The sequence below is a fragment of the Bufo gargarizans genome, chromosome 7 (genome assembly GCF_014858855.1).
Source record: "Bufo gargarizans isolate SCDJY-AF-19 chromosome 7, ASM1485885v1, whole genome shotgun sequence".
In the NCBI taxonomy this organism is placed as follows: domain Eukaryota; kingdom Metazoa; phylum Chordata; class Amphibia; order Anura; family Bufonidae; genus Bufo; species Bufo gargarizans.
Genome location: NC_058086.1, coordinates 73745406 through 73770520, shown reverse-complemented (window position 1 = coordinate 73770520; position 25115 = coordinate 73745406). Strand labels below are relative to the sequence as shown.

At 45.9% G+C, this 25115-nt stretch overlaps 1 protein-coding gene across 1 annotated transcript in view; it reads left to right on the top strand.

Annotated features, from left to right (window-relative positions):
• The window catches only part of NDUFA6 (NADH:ubiquinone oxidoreductase subunit A6), a 124829-nt gene that overhangs the window by 40038 nt on the left and 59676 nt on the right, over positions 1–25115 (top strand). Inside the window, exon 2 of the mRNA XM_044301706.1 lies at positions 13415–13530. Within this exon, the coding sequence (XP_044157641.1) occupies positions 13415–13530 (116 nt within the window). The remainder of the gene's footprint in view (positions 1–13414; positions 13531–25115) is intronic.

Sequence of the window (25115 nt, the reverse complement as noted above, 5' to 3'; positions counted from 1 at the left end):
CAGTGATCTGACGTGCTGGCACACCCAGCCTGGTTTTTATTAGTTGTTGCAAATACAGGACAGATACAACATATCCCCACAATGCATCATGGTTTCCTCCCCTCTGTCCCGGAGACGACCGAAGACAATCCAATTATCTCTCAGGACAAAAGGGAGATCACCAATACACATGTGGAGACAACAGGACAGGAATCACCACCCAAACACACAATGGCACACCCCACAGCAAACACAGACATTTAACATATCCCCAGATAGCTCAAGTCTGAGTGCATATCATTAGGTGAATGGCACTCAGAATACATGAATACAATAATATTAGCTATCTGGGTGCCCTCACATAACATACAATTTAACCGAACGCATAATAACATAAAATACAATTCTACAGACAGATTTAAGCTGTGCGGCCGGTCTGTTTTCTCCTTTAAAGTTACTATGGGCCATAATCCTGAGGCAAGAGGCTTTTAAACAGTCCTCTCCAAAACCCAGTGGCGAGGTTGGTTTCGCCACAACAGGGCTAGCCGCGATCTTCTCTTCCAGCCAGCCCTGTCAGCATTTCAAAAATTGCCCGCCTGACGTCATTGGCACAGGCACACTGAGGGAGTGCTGAGGAGGCGAGCCTCCTTATCTCAGAGCGCCTGCGCCGAATCAACACAGGCACGCGATTTTTGAAATGCTGACAGGGCCAGCCGGAGGAGGAGATCGCGGCTGGCCCTGTCAATCAACAAGAGGCGGTAGAAAGGTAATTTGCATATCCTAAAAGTAAGTTTTTAGCAAAATCTACTGAACGAAAATTATTAATAACATAAGGTATAGCAATATCGCAGGATAGGGATTATAAGTGCACAAAAATATATATATCAGTTTAGTGGGGTGGCAGAAGCCCTTTAACAGCCAAACAAAACTCAATATTTATGGCCCTGATTCTGTAGTTTACAGAAATACCCCATATGTGGTCGTAAACTGCTGTATGGGCACACGGCAGGGCGCAGAAGGAAAGGAATGCCATACGGTTTTTGTTAGGCAGATTTTGCTAGACAGTTTTTTTGGACACATGTCCCATTTGAAGCCCCCCTGATGCACCCCTAGAGTAGAAACTCCAAAAAAGTGACCCCATTTTAGAAACTACGGGATAGGGTGGCAGTTTTGTTGGTACTAGTTTAGGGTACATATGATTTTTGGTTGCTCTATATTACACGCTTTGTGAGGCAAGGTAACAAGAAATAGCTTTTTTGGCACCATTTTTTTATTTTTTATTTTTTTATTTGTGACGAGGGGACATCCTCTGCGTCTAGAGGAAAGAAGGTTTGTACACAAACATAGAAAAGGATTCTTTACGGTAAGAGCAGTGAGACTCTGGAACTCTCTGCCTGAGGAGGTGGTGATGGTGAGTACAATAAAGGAATTCAAGAGGGGCCTGGATGTATTTCTGGAGCTTAATAATATTACAGGCTATAGCTACTAGAGAGGGGTCTTCCTCTGGATCAACTTGCGGGATAACAGGCCGAACTGGATGGACAAATGTCTTTTTTCGGCCTTATGTACTATGTTACAACATTCATCTGACAGGTTAGATCATGTGGTATTTTTATAGAGCAGGTTGTCATGGACGCGGCGATACCTAATATGTATACATTTTTTTTATTTATGTAAGTTTTACACATCGATTTCATTTTTGAAAAAATAAATAAAAATGTTTTGGTGTCTCCATAGTCTGAGAGCCATAGTTTTTTCAGTTTTTGGGCGATTATCTTAGGTAGGGTTTCATTTTTTGTGGGATGAGATGACGGTTTGGCACTATTTTGGGGTGCATATGACTTTTTGATCGCTTGCTATTACACTTTTTGTGATGTAAGATGACAAAAAAATAGTTTTTTTTTTTTTTTTACACCGTTTTTATTTTCATTTTTTACGCTGTTCATCTGAGGGGTTAGGTCATGTGATATTTTTATAGAGCTGGTCGATACGGACGCGGTGATACCTAATATGTATACTTTTTTTTTAATTTATGTAAGTTTTACACAATGATTTCATTTTTGAAACAAAAAAATTCATGTTTTAGTGTTTCCATAGTCTAAGAGCCATAGTTTTTTCAGTTTTTGGGCGATTATCTTGGGTAGGGTATGATTTCTACGGGATGAGATGACTGATTGGTACTGTTTTGGCGTACATGTGACTTTTTTGATTAATTTTATTACCTTTTTTGGGAAGTAAGGTGGGCAAAATTTCTATTTTCGCATAGTTTTTATTTTTATGGCGTTCACCATGCGGGGAAAGTAACATGACCGTTTTTTTATAGATCAGGTCGTTACGGACATGGCGATACCTAATATGTGTAGTGTGTTTTATTTTTATTTTATTTAGTGATAAATGTTTTTTTTTTTCTTTTTTCACTTTTTACATTTTTTTGACCCAGACCCACTTGGTTCTTGAAGATCCAGTGGGTCTGATATCCTATATAGTGTACTGTATTTTACTTACACTTTGTCTGAACAGATCTATGCCTTTAGCACAGATCTGTTCAGCACAATGGACAGCAGGATGCCTGAGAAGGCGTCCTGTTGCCATGGGAACCTTTTCCGTCTGCTCAGTTGTGGCCACAACTGAGCAGTCGGGGAAGGGTAAGGAGGGGGACTCCCTCCCTCTGTGACCCCCATCTTGTCTGGGGGCTGCAAAGGCACAGCAGCCCCCCGATGGGAGAGGGGGGGAGCTCCCGACTGTTAACCTTTGCTCTTCCATATCGCGGTCCATATGGACCGTGGTATGGAAAGGGTTAAACGACTGACATCGCATCACCGATGTCAGCCGTTTATACCAGAGTGTCAGCAATGTGCTGACACTCTGGTATACCACTGGACGCCAATGAATATTCAAGAGGAGGCGGGTGGGGGATCGAGATCCCGCCTGCTGCACCTCCCGCACTGCCCGCAACACCCCCCCCCCCCCTGCACCTCCCGCTGGCATAAAAAACTTTATTTGGGGCATTTTAAAGTTTAATCCCATACGGGATGGGGGGGGGGGGGCTAGTATTACAGGCGTTGTTACAGGATTCCCGCTGAATGATTTGTCATGTGTCCCTAAGGGGTTAATATGCCTAAAAATTAAATTTAAAAATGAGTTTTGGGGGCGACAGAAGCCCTTTTAACCTTATCAACACTGAATCAAGAGAAATCAAGGAGGCCGTTAGATTCCTCCACGCTCAGCCAGTCTCCTTGATTTCCTGACATCAGTCATCTGAGGGATTGTGACAAAGTATCTACTCTAAAGGGAAGCCATGTCAGTGTTAGAGTTGATGACGTCATGCATTCTGGTGGTAAAATTGTCTCAGTTCTGGTCCAGGAGTCTTCAGTCGTACATCCTAACATTCAAGCTGGATCCACATTTTTTACCTAAAGTAGTTACCTTGTTCCACAGGTCCCAAGACATCATAATACTGTTCTGTACGGTTCTTTGCCAACCCTAAAAATGAACAAGAAGCTAAATTCCATAATCTCGATGTCAGACATGCAGTTCTTCATTACCTAGAGTCCACCAAGGACTGGAGAAATGACAAAAAACGATTTATTCAGTTGTGTGGGCTTAACAAGTGAATAGAGGCAGCATGTTCAATTTCCTGCTGGATAAGATTGGCAATTTCAGAAGCCTATAGAGCAGTAGGGAAAATTCCCCATCTTTCTCTTAAGGCCCATTCCTCCAGAGCTGTCTCTGCCTCCTGGGCAGAGAGATCTTTTGCTTCTTCAGAACAAATTTGTAGGGCTGCCACTTGGAAAAGAGCCTGTATTTTTACTTTTTCTCAGGATGTGCTGTCATGGAGGTGACTGGGAAAATGAGTATTACACTCACCGGTAATCTGGCACATACACATTTCCCACCCTATCTTTTGATTTTGTTCTTGTTTTGATATGCTATTTTGATAAGGTTCCCTTTACCCTGGTTTTTCCCTTCAACCATAACGGCATCATAGAGCAAGATGGATCCGCTCCCACAATTGGACAGGAAGCCTCAGAGCAATCAAAAAGGGAACACCCACTTCCTCTCTATGTGGTTTCCTGTCCTCCGGACAGAGGAGTCTGGAGCAAGCAGCCTCCAGGGCTGTGAAACAAGGAACACCTTTTGATGGATTGAACTTCGGTTATACAGCGAATATTTGTGTTATGTGGTTGGTATTAATCTGGTTTGGCTGAATTCTGATGCATGTCTGGCTGAACGCTTTTGCATCTATGCCTGCTTGGTTAAATGTCTTGCATCTTTACCTGCTTTGTTGAACTCCCGGTCGGCCAAGCGCCTGTGGCGCCTACGCCCGGTCGGCCAAGCGCCTGTGGCGCCTACGCCCGGTCGGCCAAGCGCCTGTGGCGCCTACGCCCGGTCGGCCAAGCGCCTGTGGCGCCTACGCCCGGTCGGCCAAGCGCCTGTGGCGCCTACGCCCGGTCGGCCAAGCGCCTGTGGCGCCTACGCCCGGTCGGCCAAGCGCCTGTGGCGCCTACGCCCGGTCGGCCAAGCGCCTGTGGCGCCTACGCCCGGTCGGCCAAGCGCCTGTGGCGCCTACGCCCGGTCGGCCAAGCGCCTGTGGCGCCTACGCCCGGTCGGCCAAGCGCCTGTGGCGCCTACGCCCGGTCGGCCAAGCGCCTGTGGCGCCTACGCCCGGTCGGCCAAGCGCCTGTGGCGCCTACGCCCGGTCGGCCAAGCGCCTGTGGCGCCTACGCCCGGTCGGCCAAGCGCCTGTGGCGCCTACGCCCGGTCGGCCAAGCGCCTGTGGCGCCTACGCCCGGTCGGCCAAGCGCCTGTGGCGCCTACGCCGGTCGGCCAAGCGCCTGTGGCGCCTACGCCCGGTCGGCCAAGCGCCTGTGGCGCCTACGCCCGGTCGGCCAAGCGCCTGTGGCGCCTACGCCCGGTCGGCCAAGCGCCTGTGGCGCCTACGCCCGGTCGGCCAAGCGCCTGTGGCGCCTACGCCCGGTCGGCCAAGCGCCTGTGGCGCCTACGCCCGGTCGGCCAAGCGCCTGTGGCGCCTACGCCCGGTCGGCCAAGCGCCTGTGGCGCCTACGCCCGGTCGGCCAAGCGCCTGTGGCGCCTACGCCCGGTCGGCCAAGCGCCTGTGGCGCCTACGCCCGGTCGGCCAAGCGCCTGTGGCGCCTACGCCCGGTCGGCCAAGCGCCTGTGGCGCCTAAGCCCGGTCGGCCAAGCGCCTGTGGCGCCTACGCCCAGGTATTGTGCTGTATTGAACTGTTAGTGTCTAACGCTGTAAGACGCTAACAGTTGCCTAGAAGACCTAGCCTGGGGGCTGGGCCTCTCAGGCTTCCATAGTTAACAGGCCCCAAGCCTTGGAATGGCTTGGGGCTGCCATGGCAACGATTGAGTCCCCGCCACAGCACAGCGGGAACCTGATCCATCAGGTGAGGGAGCACAAACCTCCTATATGCCGCGGTCAGCGCTGACCGTGGCATATGAGGGGTTAATCCACCGGCATCTGCGTTATCGCCGATGATGGTGGATGCAGCAGGGATCCGGCAGATCCGCTGGATCTCTGCTGCTGACCGGAAGGAGGAAAGACTCCAGGACGAGAGCGTTCGTTCTCGAGCCCTAAGTCCCGGCGTTTGAGGACGAGCCATCTCGTCCTGGGGCGTTAACGGTACTTTCACACTAGCGTTTTTCTTTTCAGTCATAGAGTTCCGTCACAGGGGCTCTATACCGGAAAAAAACTGATCAGATATATCCCCATGCATTCTGAATGGAGAGTAATCCATTCAGGATGTCTTCAGTTCAGTCGTTTTGACTGATCAGGCAATAGATTAAACCGTAGAATGCTACGGTTTTATCTCCGGCGGAAAAAATGGAAGACTTGCCTGAATGCCGTCATTTTTCCCCATAGGAATGTATTAGTGCCGGATCCGGCATTCAAAATACCGGAATGCCGGATCAGTCCTTCAGGCCTGTGCAGACCGGTAAAAATGTTAGATACAAGACAAGCGGAGAGACGGATCCGTTCTTGCAATGCATTTGTGAGACTGATCCGGATCCGTCTCGCAAATGCTTTCAGTCACAGCCAGATCGGCGGATCCGGTGGGCAGTACCAATGATGGAACTGTCCGCCGGATCACACTGCCGCAAGTGTGAAAGTAGCCTAAGATGTTTTGTTAGGACTGTTATGATTATTTTGATAAACACTTGATGAGAAACCCATATGAGATTTATTTTTATTTTTTTATAAGATTATGCTGGATTTTAAGTATAATGTCTAGTATTTTTTAGTTCGGATCTCTTGTTAACCTTTGGGTTCACTATGCTTCCATCTGGGTATTCTTAGCTTAGATTACTTTTCAAGCACGGTCCCGCCCTGGGGGCGTTTTTATATCTCTGCTATTCGGTCTCTCTATGGTGATGCTGTCATGGGTGAAGGGAAAAATTATAATTGCACTTACCGGTAATTGGATTTTCCAGAACCCATGACAGCACCCCTCTAATTCCCTCCCTGGTGCTTATGGTTGATGAGAATTGTTTGTCTTTCAAGTATAAAAATTAAAAAAATGAAGTAATAGGAATTATTTCTATGGCTCCTACTGAACTACTCTGGAATCAACACTGAGGTAGGAAGTGGGTGTTCCTATTTTGATTGCTCTAAGGGCTGTTTCACATGAGCGGATGCTGTGCGTGACATCCGCTGCGTGAATGACAGCCAAGACCCGATGCGGACAGCAGAAGCACGGATCATTTACTACGAAATCACAGTGACAACTTTATCTCGCTGTGATTTTCGTAGTAAAGAGATCACAGAGAGGCACAGAGCATTATCAATCATGTTAATGCTCCGTCCTTCTGCTGTCCGCATCGGGTCTTGGCTGTCATTCACGCAGCGGATGTCACGCACGGCATCCGCTCGTGTGAAACAGCCCTAATTGTGGGGGCGGATCCATCTCTCTCTATGGTGCTGTCTTGGGTTCTGGAAAATCAAATTACCGCTAAGAGTAATTATCATTTTCCGTTAAGAAATGCACTGGTGGTGAGGGGAAGGGGTGCGGATTAAAACGTTTATTTTTTTTATTCCCCCTATCAGAGGAAGTCGGTCTTGGGATGTGTGGTCATGGAGACTTCCAGGAAATCGGATTACTGGTGAGTGTAAGGGCTCATGCTCATAAACAGATTTTCTTTCCGTGACCGTTCCGTTGTTGTGTTTTTTTTTTTTTTCCCCCTTCTGCGTTTCGTATGCGGAACCATTCATTTCAATGGGTCTGCAAAAAGAAACGGAAGTTACTCCGTGTGCATTCAATTTCCGTATGTCCATATTTCCGTTCCGCAAAAGAATAGAACATGTCCTATTATTGTCCGCATTACGGACAAGGATAGTACTGTTCTATTAGGGGCCAGCTGTTCCGTTCCGCAAAACACTGATTGCACACGGATGTCATCAGTTTTTATTTTGTGGTCCACAAAAAATAAAAAATACGTTTATGTGCATGAGCCCTAATACTCATTAGGTAAGTACATTGTGTGTGAGGGGCCTATGGGGGGGGTATTTCAGGGGTCGGATAAGCCTACTTTCACACTTGCGCCATCGCCGGAACTGCCTGCCGGACACAAACAGATGCATTTGTCAGACGGATCCGGAAGAACGAATGCGCCAATTTTAATGCCGTAAAACGTAAGAAGGACTGAATTGATGCAGACTGAACGGATTGCTTTCCTTTCAGAATGCATTAGGATAAAGCTGATGAGTTTTTTCCGGTATTGAGCCCCTAGGATGGAACTCAATACCGGAGAAGAAAAACACTAGTGTGAAAGTAGCCTAACCCCTTTAACTTTCTCTACATGATAAATGCCACTTGCTGAAGTGACAAAACACCTTTAACTCTGATAATCAATTTCTGGCCAAGATACTAGCCATGAGGCTGAAGAATGTAATAGCGTCTCTGGTCCATTCTGACCAAACTGGTTTCATGCCAGGGAGGACCACTGATATTAATATTCGGAGGTTATATTTAAACTTGGAAGCTGTGGGGGGCTCTTCTAACCCCAGGCTTTGTTGTGTTCTTGGATAGCTTGCAAAGCCTTTGATTCAATTGAGTGGCCCTACCTCTGGGAATTGGTACCAAGATTTAGGCCTCTTTCGCACAAACGATCAGGATGCATTCAGTGCCATTTGCAAGCAAAGAAAGCAGTTTTGTCTGCAATTGCATTCAGTGTTTCAGGTTTTTCCCTGTGGGTGCAATGTATTTTGATGAGTTTTTCACGTGCGTGAAAAACCAAACAAAAAAACCTGAAGGTTTACAAACAATATCTCTTAGAAACCATGAGTGAAAAATGCATCACACCCAGACTGCATCTAGGTTACATCCGGATACAATGCATTTTTCACTAAAGCCCCATTCACATCTATGGGGCCCAGGGTAGGGTTGGGCGATATCAAAAATATTCAGACGATAACTATATTAAGAAATGTATTGCAATAACGATATATATTGTGAAAAATACCTGTTTAAAAGAAAAAAACACAAGGAGACATTCTACTGTATGGGGGCAGCCACAAGGAGACATTCTACTGTATGGGGGCAGCCACAAGGAGACGTTATACTGTATGGGGGCAGCCACAAGGAGACGTTATACTGTATGGGGGCAGCCACAAGGAGACGTTATACTGTATGGGGGCAGCCACAAGGAGACGTTATACTGTATGGGGGCAGCCACAAGGAGACGTTATACTGTATGGGGGCAGCCACAAGGAGACGTTATACTGTATGGGGGCAGCCACAAGGAGACGTTATACTGTATGGGGGCAGCCACAAGGAGACGTTATACTGTATGGGGGCAGCCACAAGGAGACGTTATACTGTATGGGGGCAGCCACAAGGAGACGTTATACTGTATGGGGGCAGCCACAAGGAGACGTTATACTGTATGGGGGCAGCCACAAGGAGACGTTATACTGTATGGGGGCAGCCACAAGGAGACGTTATACTGTATGGGGGCAGCCACAAGGAGACGTTATACTGTATGGGGGCAGCCACAAGGAGACGTTATAATAGTCTTGTTGCTCATGTTTGGGGGACTAATGTGACCCATTATTCCCTAATTCCTGCTATTATAGATCAATGTGCTGACACTATTCTATGCTTTTTAGGGTCTCTCACTCACTCCTGTTCCTCTGCCTGGACACTCCTCGCAGGCCAGGAGTCGGGCGAAGTGGCAAACTCTTCTGTGGAGGGAGTCTGGAGAGACTTTTTCGCGGCTGCTTCGCTTGTGTGCTCTGATTCTGACATGAGATGACGGTGGGTGGAGATTTGAATATGGGAGCAAGGAGGAGGGAGAGCCGGGGGCGGCCCACTGCGGGAAGTAATACGTTTTGTAATTTCGTCCTCAGAGCACACGAGCAAGGCAGCCGCAGGAAAAGTCTCTCCAGGGAGGTGGAGAGCTTTTGCTTCTCTTAATGCCAGTGATCTGCTTATTCGAACAACGTTCTTTAAGGCCCCTTTCACACGGGCGAGAATTCCATGTGGATGCAATGCGTGCGGTTAACGCATTGCACCCGCACTGAATGCAGACTAATTCTCTTCAATGGGGCTGTTCAGATGAGTGGTGATTTTCACGCATCACTTGTATGTTGCGTGAAAATCGCAGCATGTTCTGTATTCTGCGCATGCCCCGTTTTCACGCAACGCAGGCCCCATAGAAATGGGTCTGAGTGAAAATTGCAAGCAAGTGCGGATGCAGTGCAATTTTCACGCATGGTTGCTAGGAGATGATGTAAGTAAATTAAGTCAATTTACTGTATTATTTTCCCTTTAAAACATGGTTATAGATGAAAATAATAGCATTCTTAATACAGAATGCCCACTAAAATGATGCTTGAGAGGTTAAAAAATAAAAAAAAATAACTCACCTCATCCTGTTGTTCGCGCAGCCGGCATCATCTTCTTTCAGGACCTGCCAAAGGACCTTTTGATGACGTAATCGCGCTCACAACGTGCTCACTATCGTCATTCAGCAGGATCATGATGAATGCTGGCTGCATGAATGCTATTTTTTTTGCTATTTATTATTATTTTCCCTTATAACCATGTTATAAAGAAAAAATACAGAACACCTAACCCGAACCCGGACTTCAGTGAAGGGGTTTGGGTCTGGGTACCACAGTCAGTTTATCGTATTGCACCCGCCCGATTAAAAACTAAACATCAGAACGCAATCACAGTCAAAACTGACTGCAATTGCGTACCTACTCGCACAATTTTTCCTGATCGCAGACGCAACACATCCAAACCTAATCTGGACACTGTCGTCTGTAAGAAGCCTAACGGGGTATATTACAGCCCTGAGAAGACTCAAATGTATGTTTGGCTGTGTACTTCTTTTCCTGTACACTCGCTTTCAATTTCTTAGAATCCTCACTTCCCAGATTTGTCTGCTCGACATCATGGAAGATGTAGTCGGGTAGGCATATGGTAGATTTATTCTTTCACTTTGTTCTTTTCTCTGCTCGGAAAATGTTGATAAGATCTTGGAAATTCATTGCCCTGCCTAGTCTGACCCACTGGATTAGTTAATAAGTATGTTCCGTTATGCAAAACTTTATGCTAATAGACAGTGTCCTCCGAAGTTTGACAAAGTTTGGACACATTGGATTGTATTGGATGCTACAGCTGTCTACCTTCTACTTGAGCCTCTGTGAAATGTCACTGTTTTGTGATTCTTTGGAGACACTGTTTATCAATTAGAGCGAGTCTGGATGTCATTTGTTTATTTATTTTGTTATTGTATTTTTATTTTTCTCTTTTAAAATGATAAAGCCTTTAAACCCTTAAAGCCCAGCGCTGTACATGAACGGCGCAACTGGACGTGACATGACGCCTAGTGCTCCTGCACCTGCTCGATCAGCGGCAGGGGTCCGGCAGTCGATGATAGCTGGACCCCTGCTGTATGCGCCGGCACATGCGGACTTCAGACGCGCTGCTGTGACGGGGACCTGAGGGCAGGGAAGGCAGCCTAATGCATTCCTTAGGCATTTTGGCTGCCTTCCGTGAGAGTCTGTAAGATCCAGACCCCTGGGTCTCACACACGTAAGCAGGCTGTAAATGTATTACACTGGTAATACACTTACAACCAATGCATCACAATATGGAAGTATTGTGATGTATTGTAAAGGGTATCAGACCCCCAAAAGTCCCAGAGTGGGACAAAAAAAAGCGTAAAAAAGTGAAAAAAAAGTTTTTTTACCGAAAAAAAAAATTACGTTTCAAGTTAAAATAAAAGCATCCTTTTCCCAAAATAAAATTTAAAATAAAAATTGGGTATCGCCGCATCTGTATCGACTGGCTCTCTATAAAAATATCACATGACTTAACCCCTGTGCTAAAAAGTGTGCTTAAACTGTGCTAAAAAGAGTCACCTTACATAACTAAAAGTGCAACACCAAGCAATCAAAAAGGCTCCCCAAAATAGTACCAATCTAACCGTCACCTCATCCCGCAGACAATCGCCCAAAAAATAAAAAAAAACTATGGCTCTCAGACTATGGAGACACTATAAGACATGATTATTTTTTATTTTCAAAAATGCTTTTATTGTGTTAAAATGTAATGTAAGAAAAAAAAAGTTGACATATTAGGTATCGCCGTGTCCGTAACAACCTGCTCTATAAAAATACCACTTGGCCTAACCCCTCGGATGAACACCGTAAAAGAAATTAAAGCGTTTTTTTTTGTCACCTTACATCACAAAGTGTAATTGCAAGTGATCAAACCATTACCTCATCTCGCAAAAATTAGCCCCTACCTAAGACAATCGTCTAAAAAAACAAAAAAAAAACCTATGGCTCTGACTATGAAGACACTAAAATAATTTTTCAAAAATGCTTTATGTAAAACTGTAACCAACAACCAAAAAAGTTGTCATATTCATTGCCGCGTCAGTAACAACCTGCTCTATAAAAATAGCACATGATCTAACCTGTCAGATGAACATTGTAAATAACAAAAAAGGTGCCAAAACATTTTTTTTTGTTATCTTACCTCACAAAAGGTGTAATATAGAGCAACCAAAAATCATAGAATACCAACAAAACTGCCACCTTATCTCGTAGTTTCCAAAATAAGGTCATTTATTTGGAGTTTCTACTCTAGGGGCACATCAGGGGGTCTTCAAATGTGACATGGCAGCTTAAAATTATCCCAGTGAAATCTGCTTTCCAAAAACCATATGGCGTTCCTTTCCTTCTGCTCATCTACAGAATCAGGGCAATAAATAATGAGTTTTGTTTGGCTGTTGACACTTGCTTTGTTAGTGGGGAAAAAAATGTATAAAAATGGAAAATCTGGCCAAAAAGTGAAATTATGAAATTTCATCTCCATTTTTCCATTCTTGTGGAACACCAGGTTGACAAAGTTTGTAAAATCCAGTTTTAAATACCTTGAGGGGTGTAGTTTTTAAACAGGGTCATTTTTGGGTGGATTCTATTATGTAAGCCTCACAAAGTGACTTCCGACCTGAATTGGTACTTTTAAAAAGTGAGTTTTGGAAATTTTCTGAAAAATTTCAAGATTTGCTTCTAAACTTCTAAGCCTTCTAATGTCCCCAAAAAATAAAATGGCATTCACAAAATTATCCAAACATGAAGTAGACATATCGGAAATTGGTAACTATTTTTGGAGTTATTACTATCTATTATAAAAGTAGAGAAATAGAAATTTGCAAATTTTTCTAAATTTTTGGTAAATTTGGTATTTTATATTTATTATAAATAAAAATTACATTTTTTTGACTGGCCGGGGCAGAAAGGTGAAAAATGGCTTGGCCTGAAAGGGTTAAAAAAATTGTCTACATGGCAAATGCCATTTGCTGAAGTGAGAAAATCTGCTTAAATAAAAACCAATCGGAAAAGCCAAATATACCACAAAACGGTACCCTTTGTGTAAATGGACATGCCTTAACATTACTCATTTAGAGAACACTGCTAAGGCTACTTTCACACTAGCGGCACGAACCTCCGGCAGGCTGTTCCATCCGTCCTGCTGCTAGTGAACGTGTGCCCCAGGAATGCCATTGACTATAATGGGGGTGGAGTTCCCCGGCGAGGCACTGCGAGAGGCTCCTGAAATAAAACTGCGACATGTCAGAAATTTTTTCTGGCAAACTCTCGTCGTGCCTCTCCAGGGACAGAGCGGCAGTCCGAGGGCACGCGTTCACTAGCGGCAGAACGGATCCGACAGGCTGTTCTCCCGACAGACCAGCCTGCCGGAGGTCTGTGCTGCTAGTGTGAAAGTAGCCTAAGACATTTTGGGACAAGTTTTGTCATATAAAAGTCTCTTCTGTAAAGTACTCTAAATAAAGTGCATTAGACAAATTTTCCCCATCACTGTCCCTACACATTAGAAGAAAAAAATACTCAAGGTCTAATTGCTAATATATTTTTTGTTTTGCTTTGCAGTGCATGTGTTTCAGCTAGATATCACTGTGAAACAAGGAAGGGAAATGGTGAGAGAGAGGTTTCAAAGAAATGCTGATGTAACCGATCCTAGGCTCATTGATCTTCTTGTAATCAAGGTAAAACCTTTTTTGTCTCTGTAAATGTTGAGTTCTACCTAGTCATCAATATAAATTCCCGGATAGCCCCTTTTTAAAATGACACCCCTTCTGTTTCTACGGTACCTCCATAAAGGTGCCGCCTCCATAAAGGTGCTGGGATGGACACACTTGCTCAGTCCTGCCTCTCTTCGTTTTATCAGGTATCAGATCCCTGGTGTGGTGAACTGGCTCCTTCTGAGACTTTTCTTCTTCTCGGACGAGATGACAAGCAAGTAATTTGGGAGTGAGATAGTGTTACTGCAGTTTAGAAGCAAAGAAGACTATGCAGCTTCTGCTACAGCCAGGTTGCCACACCAGGGATCCACAAATGAAAAGGTGAAGAGAGAGAAGCAAGACTGAGCATGTGTATCCACCTCAACACATTTAGGCTACATTCACACAATTGTATGAATGAGTTTGCATCCGTTCCGCAATATTGTGGAATGGGTGCGGAACCATTCATTTCAATGAGAATAAATAGAACATGTCCTATTCTTGTCCGCAATTGTGGACAAGAATAGGCATTTTCTATGATGGCAGCGGCATGTGCGGTCCGATAATTGCGGAACACACATGGGCCGGTATCTGTGTTTTGCGGATCCGCAAAACACCACGGATGTGTGAATGTAGCATTACTGAGACTGATCCATAGAAAGAGCAGGTAGTGCTATTCTAACTTTATTCCAGGAATATATGGGTCTATAAGTATAAATACAAAAAATATTTAATTATGGTCTAGAATTGACTATAAAGACTATTCTAAGTGGAACAACTCCATTTTCACATACATTTATTTTTATTTTATTTTTTACCTTATGTGTACCTGGCTACTGACTCTTTGAAGATCCCTTTAATACTTTGGCAATTTTTGCTAAATATTTCCAAATCCAATTTTTTTAGGTTCCTTTTTAGCTCTGGAGTGACTTTGAGAGGCTTATATATTAGAACCCTCCCCATTGTTTACTCCATTGTCAAAACTGCACCCCTCAAAGTATTAAAAATGACATTTACGTGATGCGCTATATATTGATTTATATGCAGCATTTTTCTGTGAAAAACTGTCTCTATTTAAAACTGCCATATAGGGTTGTGTCGGGTATCGAACATTCAATATTTGACATTTTTTTTCACCTGCTTCGGTACAATGCCAGGATTTGCATTTTTTTATTAGTAGGCTTCGCTACTGCCTCTAATAAAACATTGATATTTCTACACAGCTTGCATATTCACTTTTCACCATCCACCGCACAATAATTTCTGGAAAACACTTGACATGGGGTCAAAATGTTCACTGCACCCCTGAATAAATTGCTTGACGGGCTTAGTTTCCAAATTGGAGTAATTGCTTGGGGAGTTTCCACTGTGGGAGTGTACCTTAGGGCTCTTCAAATGTGACATTGCGCCCAATGACCATCTCAGAAGAATCTGCCCTCCAAAAGACATAATGGCACTCTCTCCCTTAAGTCCTGCTGTGTGCACATACAGTAGTTTACCACCACATTTGGGGTGATTATTTAAAATGCAGAATTGGGGTAATAAAAAATTGAAGTTTGTTTTGCTGTTAAGACTTGTGTGTTGCATGAAAAAAAATAATTAATATGAAAAATCTGCAAATAAAGTCACTTCCATTTTGCTTTAATTCCTTTGTAAAATTAGTTTTGAATAATTTGAGGGAATAGTTTCTATAAAGCGGTAATTTATGGGTGGTTTTCTATTATGTAAGCCCCTCAAAGTCACTTCTTCAAAACTGTATTGCTCCTTAACCCTTTGCCGCATTCTCACGTGCATGTACGTCATGTGATCAGGTGGCTGCAGGAGCAGCGCCTGTGCCATCAGCATCACTGGCCCAGCTGTTACTGACAGCTCGGCCCCTTTTGTATCTGCTGACATTACTGAAAAAGCCATTATCAGCGGATTAACCATTCACATTCAGTTGTCAGCGCTGACTGCGGCACATACAGGGTTTACAGAGGGAGGGGGCTCCCTCTGACACAATCGGCCCCCTGAGTTGACAGGGATGATGGTTGCTATGGCAGCGCTGATGCCTTACACAAGCATCAGAGAATGCCATCTAGAGAAGCCTAGGAGATCCAGCCCCCATGCTGGGTCTCCTAGGCAACGGTCAGTGTACTAAACTGATAGTTCAATGCTGTGCAATACAGCATGCATTGTACTGCATTGAAACAGGTATCAGACCCTGAAAAGTTGAAGTCCCACAGTGGGACAAAAATAAAAAGTGAATGTATAATAATAAATATAAAAAATACATATTGGGTATCGCTGTGTCCGTAATGACAGGCTCTGTACAAATGTGACATGATCTATGCCAGGCATCAGCAACTTTCAGCACTCCAGCTGCTGTGAAACTACAACTCCCAGAATGCAAATATGCTCAGTTGTTCTTCTAACTTCCACAGAAGTGTAGTGAAGCATTCTTGGAGTTGTAGTTTCTGAACAGCTGGAGTGCTGTTAGGCGAACGCCATAAAAATAAATAAAAACTGTGCCAATATAGCCATTTTGTCACCTTACCTCATGAAAAACGTAATCGCAAGCGATCAAAAAGTCTTATGCACCCCAAAATGGTACCAATGAAACCATCATCACATCCTGCAAAAGATGATGCTCCACATAAGATAATCAACATAAAAAGGCTTTTTTTTCTTTTTAAAAATGCTTTTACTGTGTAAAACTTGAAAATAAAAAGTACACGTATTAGGTATCAGCTTGTTTGTAGTTTGTAAAATCAGTTTTTAATTATTTGAGGGCAAGACACCAAAAAAGAAAACGAGGCTAGCACAAATAGTAATAAATATAAACTTTTATTGTCTCAACACGAGACAGAATGCATAAAAATACAAATAAAAGACAATGTAATGGTGGATAGAGAGCACACAGAATGATATGGTACACCAGTAAACGTATCAAGGCTAAAGAGATGATATAAATATCATAAAATGTATGTATGGCCCAGACAAGATGTCAAATACATATAGCTAACCAAAGCTATCAGGACAGAATCAGAATCTAATGCAATACACAAAAAGGTATAACGTGCATAGTGCAAATATAGCAAAGTGCATGGATATATTATGCTGAAATGCCCATTAGGGAGCCATAAAGTGAATACCTGAGTGGTGAACCAGCAGAGCCCCAACGCACGTTTCGCGTAAGCTTCTTCAGGGGAAGAAACGCACATTCTCCCCCTGAAGAAGCTTATGCGAAACGTGCGTTTGTTATATTTGCACTATGCACTTTATACCTTTTTGTGTATTGTATTAGATTCTGATTCTGTCCTGATAGCTTTGGTTAGCTATATGTGTGACGGTATCATCCGTGTCACCGTCTAGTATTCCCTTCTTCCCTTGAAATAGCACCGCCAAGTAATCCACAGAGCAATAAATCGCTATTATCGCTGGTATCGTTGGTATCGCCAAATAAGTCTATACATGAGCCCAAGCTGAATGCTAGAAATACTTTACTGGAAGGCCCCACATTCAAAAATACAATTTATTTTATCCCCTGCTCCCATGCAAGGGAGACACCCACAACAAATATACATTAACCCATAACACAAAGGTTACAACCCACATAACATCCTCCCGTCTGCCTGTGATATAATTATGGTACAATGGTTAACATAACCATCCCAGGCAGGGCAATGCACAATGTCCTCTGTCCTGGAGACAACCGAGGTGTAAGTCAATTATCTATCAGGACAAAGGGAAATCGCCAATACACACGGGGAGACAATAGGACAGACATCACTTACTCAAATATACAATGTCCCACCCTTTACAATACACATATACATTTAATACATCCCAAAATGGCATGAATTAGACCAGGAATTCAAAATTTTGTACAAGTCTCTTGGGCCTGGCTGTACTCATGGCTTTTCTATCCAAAACCAGTTCTACACAGTCTTTTGTCCTGGAGACAATTGAGAAGTGATCTACTTATCTCCCAAGGACAGAGGCCAGACTCAATTAGCCACATGGCAGCAAAAGACAGCAAAATACATGAACTTATATAACTATGCTGCTATTGCATAAAACAGGTACATACAACATGGGACCGTAATCACATGGTAAGAGGCAGGCGAGTAGTCCTCTCCAAGCACTCGTGGCAACCTCAAAAGAGGGGAGTTTGTCACATATCTTCCCTTTGGGGTTAAGACTAAACAGGTATCTGACCTCCTGTCGGTCAGTACCTAGATTAGTTGGGAAGCCCACCCACAAAGAAACATTAGCAGAGTTGCCCACCCACGGTAAATGGTTAACAGGGTAGCTCACCCACCAGGGACAGTGCTGGTCTGTAGGTCCCAGGTTGTGGTGAAAGAGTTCTGCATCCTCAGTCTCCCTGGGGCAGCTAGGCAGACCGCTGGGGCTACTTGGGGAACAGCTGCCAGCGGTGTTCTGCACTGATGCACCCCCCTCGCCCCAGCAGAAGTGCTGGCAAGCCAGCCCTGTAACAAGGGGGTCGGTGGAGCAGAGGCTAGCGGCGCTCTGCCCGGATGCCAGCTCTTCCATTGGGAAGGGATCAGTGGGTATCACAGGCTCATCCCCTGCCCCCAGAACTCTGTGGGAAGTAGCTGGGAAGGGGAGGGCTCGCTTACCTCCTCCTCCTGGTATCCCTCCGGAGATTGCTGGGGATCTGGACCGACCGTCCAGCATCCCTGTAGGACTGGCACAGAGCCCGCGGTCTCATCTCCGCCGTGTAGAGGGGTTTGTGTTCCCTTTTTCCCGGTACCTCCGGCTGCTGTTGGAAGGTGAGGCCGGTTGCCTCTCCTCCCCAGGACTCTGGTTGCTGTGGGGCAGAGGGACCCAGCATCTCCTCCCCCTGGAACTCAGGTTGCCGCTGGGGAGAGAGACCGGTTGTCTCCTCTCCCTGTGATATGCACTGCCGCTGGAGATGCAGATAGAGGGCAGGCGGCCCAGCATCCCTGTAGGGCTGGTAGAGAGACCTCTGTCCCATCTCCACCTGCCATCTGTGGGTCCTCCCAGGACAAGGCTATGAGGTTGCTCACCTCTCAGGCAAAAGAGGGTATAATTTCCAGGCAATCCTCTGGGCTGAGGGATGGTGGTTGAGCTAGGTTAAACAGTTGACGGTAGCTCTGCTCCAGCTCCCACTCCATGGTGACTAGATGAATCAGGTCTGGCCCAAGGCCGTCTGCTTGGGGAAGGTCCAGCTCGGTTTCACTGATGTCGTGGATGTCCCAGAACCGACATTCTGTGGGGCATCCAAAGTCATTGCCCTCATCAAAGGCTTCCCACAGTAAGCCCGGACCATTATAATCCTCTCCCTCCGGCAGATAGTGGTTAGTCATCCATGGGTGGCATACCACTTTAGTTTCTGGTCCAGCCACAACTCCCTCCAAATCAGGGTCCACTGTTCTGTCACCCACTCAGCCAAGGGTTGCTTTCCTATGAAGGGTGACCGCAGGGCCACGAGTACCTGGAACCTCTGTTCCTCATCGGGAAGGCTCTCTCTCCGCTGTACCTCCTCTAAGGCGTCATACCACAGCCCCTTTCGAGTGGCATCTCTGTAGTCCAGTATGCCCTCCTCTGATACAGGCCCATCCTCTTGGGCCAAGTACTGCTGCAACCTCCAGCAAAACTCCTCTTCCATGTTGCTGTGGATAGGAACGCTGCCCGGTAGCTAGCTCTGTCCCTTGAGCTCCTTCAAAGCCAGGGTCGCTGCACGAGTGCCAGCGTTGCCCTCCATGCACCATACACTAGTGCCTTCCTTGAATCCTCTGTGCAGGCAAAAAGAAGGGAAAATCCCGCTGCTTGCCACCAGTTGTGACGGTATCATCCATGTCACAGTCTTCCCTTGAAATAGCACGCTGGTATCTTTATCGCTGGTATCGCCAAATAAGTCTATACATGAGCCGAAGCAGAATGCTAGAAATACTTTACTGGAAGCCCACATAACATCCTCCCGTCTGCCTGTGATATAATTATGGTACAATGGTTAACATAACTATCCCAGGCAGGACAATGCACAATGTCCTCTGTCCTGGAGACATTTACTATTGGTGTTTATATAATTTGAGGGGAGTAGGTTCTAAAATTGAGTAATTTATGGGTGGTTTCTACTATGTAAACCCTACAAAATGACTTCATAGCTGAATTAGTACTTAAAGTGGGTTTTGAAATTTTCTTTAAAAATGTCAAAATTGCTTCTAAAACTTAAATAAATCTTCCTAATGTCTTAAAAAAATAAAATGACATTTACAAAATGATGTTTATATATTTTTTTTTTATTATACGGAAAGGTACGAGGGTGATTTTTTTTTTTTTTAACTTTTATATTTTATTTAATATCAAGTTTTTTTTTTGTTTTTTTTTTTACTTTTGTAATGAATATGAGTACTCGTATATGAGTACAAAATGCATTTTTGATTTTTTAATCTTGAACAATCATGGATTTTTAAAATGCATTTATTATTGACTATTGCTCATTTCTTATGTTGGCCTGCCACCTGGTGGCCAAAATAAGGGCTCTTTCACACAAGCTGATGCTGTGTGGGTAATCCGCTGCGTGAAAGAGTGCCAAGCTCTGCTCCGGACAGCAGAGACACAGAGCATTAACATGATTAATAATGCTCTAAGTCTCTCTGTGATCTTTTTACTCCAAAATCACAGTGAGATAAAGTTGTCACCGTGATTTTGTAGTAAAAAGATCTGAGAGGCAACTGAGTGGGGCTTGGCACTCTTTCACGCAGCGGATTAGCCGCACAGCATCGGCTCTTGTGAAAGAGCCCTAAAAATTGCAACTTCATGTCTCTCGGCCTCTTCAGGGGGCCGGTTACAAGCTCACTTGATCACGGCATCTAAAGGCTTTTATTAACTCAATCGGCATTATTGCTGGTTGCGGTAATTAGCATCAGGTCTCCGCATGTTTGAAACAGCAGAGACCTGCTGGCCATGACGCCAGCTGCACCTGTGAGCGGGCGCCATGTTTTCCTATCGCTCTAGTGCTGTACATGTATGGTGCTGGTGGCAAAAGGGTTAATCAGTTTTGTCTGGTAGGAGATCGCTACCCCCTCCAGCATAGAGATCTGTGCCACAATGTCTGATCCGTCCAATACCTCCCCTCAGGAACCCTGCAGGACCACTTTTATGCCTGCACTTCATGCACGGTAAAGTTCCCTCGTGGCCAGTCACTTTCACTATGCTCTGCATGTCATGCGCCTGCACAGAGCCATCCCTCCATTTTACAGCAGCCCACAGAAGTGCAGGGCCATCCTGGCTGTGGGGAACCTGACTGGGCAAGGTCCCTGTCCCGGGCAGTGGAAGACCTCTATAAAATCTCCCATTCCACCCTTTCTTTGCTGGGTAGTTTGGTTGAGAAATCCACACCATCGCTAGGCGTACAAACCAGGAGTAGGCTTCCTAGCAAGCGTCCTAGGACAGGTCCCCATTCCTCCTCTGACTCCTCCGCATCCCCTCCACCTCCCGGTTTCCGATCACAGGCGTCCTCCCTCTTAGGTGTAGCGCTATCAGAGGGTAAGATTGTGGATTCGGATACAGAGATACAGAGACTGAGGAGCGGGCGACCATCGTCCCCGTGTCCAGAGCCACTTCACAGAGATACTTCCCTGCCTGCAAAATTTGTATCGCCAATGACTGGAGCTTCGCAAGGGGAAGATCGGCCGCAAGGTCTTGTAGACCTGGAGGAGTGGTCTCTCCACCCGGAGGTGTTTGAGGATCTCTGTCTCCAGTGGGGACGTCCGGAAGTGGACTTGATGGCATCCAGACTCAATCACAAGCTCCCGTGCTTCTTGTCTCACGCAAGAGATCCAGCGGCGTACAACGTAGACACTCTCGTGGCACCATGGAACAGCTTCTCGTTCCTTTTGTGTTCCCACCCTTACCACTCCCGCCTCGGTTCCTGCGCAGAATCAGGATGGAGGGCATACAGACAATCCTGAGCTCATTCTTCTGGGGGATGCCTCATGGCTCAGAGCCGACCTGCTGTCCCAGGGCCCAGTCTTCTATCAGAGTTTAGATACGCTCCGTTTAACTGCGTGGCTGTTGAAACAGAGGGGTTTTTCGCCTCACCCATGACGGCACCCCATGCGACTCAGGACCTCCCACCTGGGCAGGAAATATGAGAAGATAAAAGGTTCACACCCTCACCCCGCCCCAGTTCAGGTTTCCTGTCCTCCGGATGGGAGATCCTGAGAAGCATGACCAGCGGAGATCCGCTGGGATTCCTCACCTCATCTATAGCCCCTGCTGCTGGGGGGGGGGGGGCCAGGGCAGCCTCCACCGTAGGGGACCCTTTCCCAGAGGAGCGGTAGTCCTGTGGCCGTGTCCGGAAGCTGCTCCCATAAGTCTGCCTGGGTCCTGCCTACTGCCTGGACCTGCGAGGTGCTGCTGTGGCTGTGTTCTGGCGGCTCCCCAGGTCTACTTCCGGGTTGGGACCTCCGCCAGCATTCGGGTAGGCCGCATGCATCGGCGCTTATGCGCATGGCTGCGTTCTGCCTGGTGCTTATTCGGTGATGTCAGCTGAAGGGGCGGAGCCTCCTCCCTGGCCGCAGGGCTGGAAGTAGAGCCGTTGCGCGTCCTTTAAAAGCTAGAAATGCGGCTTCAGGAGCAGGCAGCCAGCGGATTGGCACAGTGTTTCTGCTCAGAGCATTCTAACTTGTGGCAGTATGTCTGAACCCTCAGATGAACGCGCTGAACCCCTGGAACCCTTGAGGCCCTTCAGTCCGGTACAGGTCCTTAAGGAGTGGGGAAGGAAAAATGTCTACATCTGTTGGTGAGGGGGGTTGTTCTTATTCTTTGTAGATCTCAAAGCCCCCCCAAAAAAATCTATTGGCAAGACCAAGCACAAAGAGTGTGCAGGATGTAAAACAGCCCTAGCAGCTTCATATCTTAATCCGTTATGTCCAACATGTATTTATAAGCTAGTGGCGGAAGAGTCCCAGAATTTAACCAGATCCATTAAGTCGCTAATTAGGTCAGAAGTCAAAGCCTCTCTTAAAGCGTTCACTAAGTGTCATCCCAGATCCCCGGATAAATCCCCGGAGTATGACAGTTCAGATAATGACTCCTCCGGCAATGAAGATAAAGAATCGGGCTAATTATTTTCCAGTAACTCTGATTCTTCAGAAGCGGAATATTCTGGGAGATCCTTTTTTCCTACTGAGGATACGCAGCCTTACTTAAGGCAGTCAGATCTACCATGCAACTGGAGTATCTTAAACAATCTGTCACTTGCGGACCAAGCTTTTCAAGCCCTAGGCCCTAAGAAGCACCAAGTATTCACTATTCACGAAAATTTACAGGCCTTAATTGGGAAAGAATGGAAGACCCCTGACAGAGAATTCTTCATCCTTAATTCTGTTAAGAGGAAATACCCATATGACGAATCTGTGTCCACAGTGTGGGATAAGGCTCAGACAGTGGATTCCCCGGTCGCCAAAATAGCGAAAAAGCGTCTCTTCCTTTTGATGACCTGGGTTGCCTGGCTGATCCGTTAGATAAGAAAGCTGATATCAATTTAAAACGGGCTTGGGAGACGGCAGCCACATGCCTTAGACCGGCTATCGCAGCCACCTGGGTATCTAGGTCTCTCCGTCTTTGGTTAGACCAACTGGAAATTCACCTTAAAGAAAAGAAATCCAGAGAAGAGATCCTAGCTTCACTACCTACCTTTTCTAAGGCTGCAGATTTTTTAACAAACGCATCTACAGACGTCATCCGGTTTGCTGCAAAGTCCTCTGCTATGACAAACGCAGCTAGAAGGGCAATATGGCTCAAATCTTAGAAAGGGGATCACTGCTCAAAAGCTAGACTCTGCTCCCTTCCATGTGAAGGCAACAGACTTTTTGGATCCTTTTTGGATGACATCCTAGAAAAGATAGGAGCGGGGTGGCTGTGCGCATGTGTGATGGACGTGGCCGCCGCCCACGTGATGAGGTGTATGTCACCCGATGAGGCGAACCACGTACCCACTTGCGCATGCGCACCTGCCATGAGGGCAGCCCATTCACCGTGCGGCTTCAACGCGACGTCACGGCGCACTCATGGGCGTCATCGCATGAGTGCGTGATCAGGGCTGAGCGCAGCGTCGGCTGTCCAATTTATAGTCTATCTCGCGTGGGGTGCCGTCATGGGTTAGGGGAAAACAATATTGCTTACCGGTAATCGTTTTTCTCGATACCCTTGACAGCACCCCCTTAAATTCCCTTCCCTAAAAAAAATAAAAAATAAAAAATTAAAAAGTTTGTAGATATAGAGAGAATTATTTTCTTTGTGTATATATTTATATACCTATATGATGTAATATGGGTGTATGTACCTTGAATGTTAGGAATTCCTACCACAGCTTTATATGGAGTACAATGTATTTCTTCCACTGAGGCTTGGTGGGGGTGTGAACCTTTTTTCTCTTCTCAGGTTTCCTGTCAAGGTGGGAGGTCCTGAGTCGCATGGGGTGCTATCATGGGTATCGAGATAAACGATTACCGGTAAGCAATATTGTTTTCTCATGCGGTCATTTGAACTATGATTAGGGCCAGGAAGTCCTCCTCTTCCAGGATTTACTATCTGACCTGGAAGTCCTTCCTGAGCTTCTGTAAGGAACGTGGTCTTCCTCCCAGGAGGTTTTCCCTTCCTACGGTACTGGCGTTTCTTTAGTCTGGATTGGAACTGGGTATGGCTCTTAGTTCCCTGAAAGGGCAGGTCTCAGCCCTATCCATTTTTTTTTTTTTTTTTTTTTTTTTTTTTTTTTTTTTTTACAGCGTACACTGGCCGTCTTAAGTCCAATCAAGACCTTTTTATACAAGGGTAGCTCACACCGTGCCTCCCTATCGGCCGCCCTTCCACTCTTGGGACCTGAACCTGGTTCTGGGTTCGCTCCAGGCCGCTCCATTTGAACCTCTGAGAGAGGTCTCACTTGGTTTTCGAAGGGTTTCAGAACTGGCGGCTTTTTCCTACAAGGAACCCTTCTTGGTGTTCCATCAAGACACGGTGGTACTCCGTCCAGTGCTGTCTTTTCTACCGAAGGTATTTTCCGCATTTCACGTTAACGAGGACATTGTTCTACCCTTGTTTTGCCTTAAACTTTCTCATCCACGGGAGGTTTCTCTCCATCGTCTGGATGTGGTGCGGGCTTTGAAGATATACCTGTCTGTTGTGGCCCCTTTTAGGCGCACGGATGCTCCGTTTTTAATATCAGAAGGTCCTCCTAGAGGTTTGGCGGCTTCCAAGGTAACTATTTAACCGGTGGATTCGGTCAGCCATTACCGAGGCCTATCGCTCCAGGGACAAGGTGCCTCTGCCCGGGATCGCGGCTCACTCTAACAGAGTGGTCGGGGCTTCTTGGGCTCACCTCCACCACGCTTCTGCGTCTGTTGTGTAAGGTGGCGACTTGGTACTCCCTACACATCTTCACAAAATTTTACCGAGTTCATTCTTTAGCAAAGTCTTGCAGGCTGAAGTGTAGTGACTTCCATGAGGGAGCTCGTTTCAGGGGATTTGTTTTTTCCCTCCCCGGGGACTGCTTTAGGACGTCCCACGGTCCTGTGTCCCCCAATGATATGAGCGAG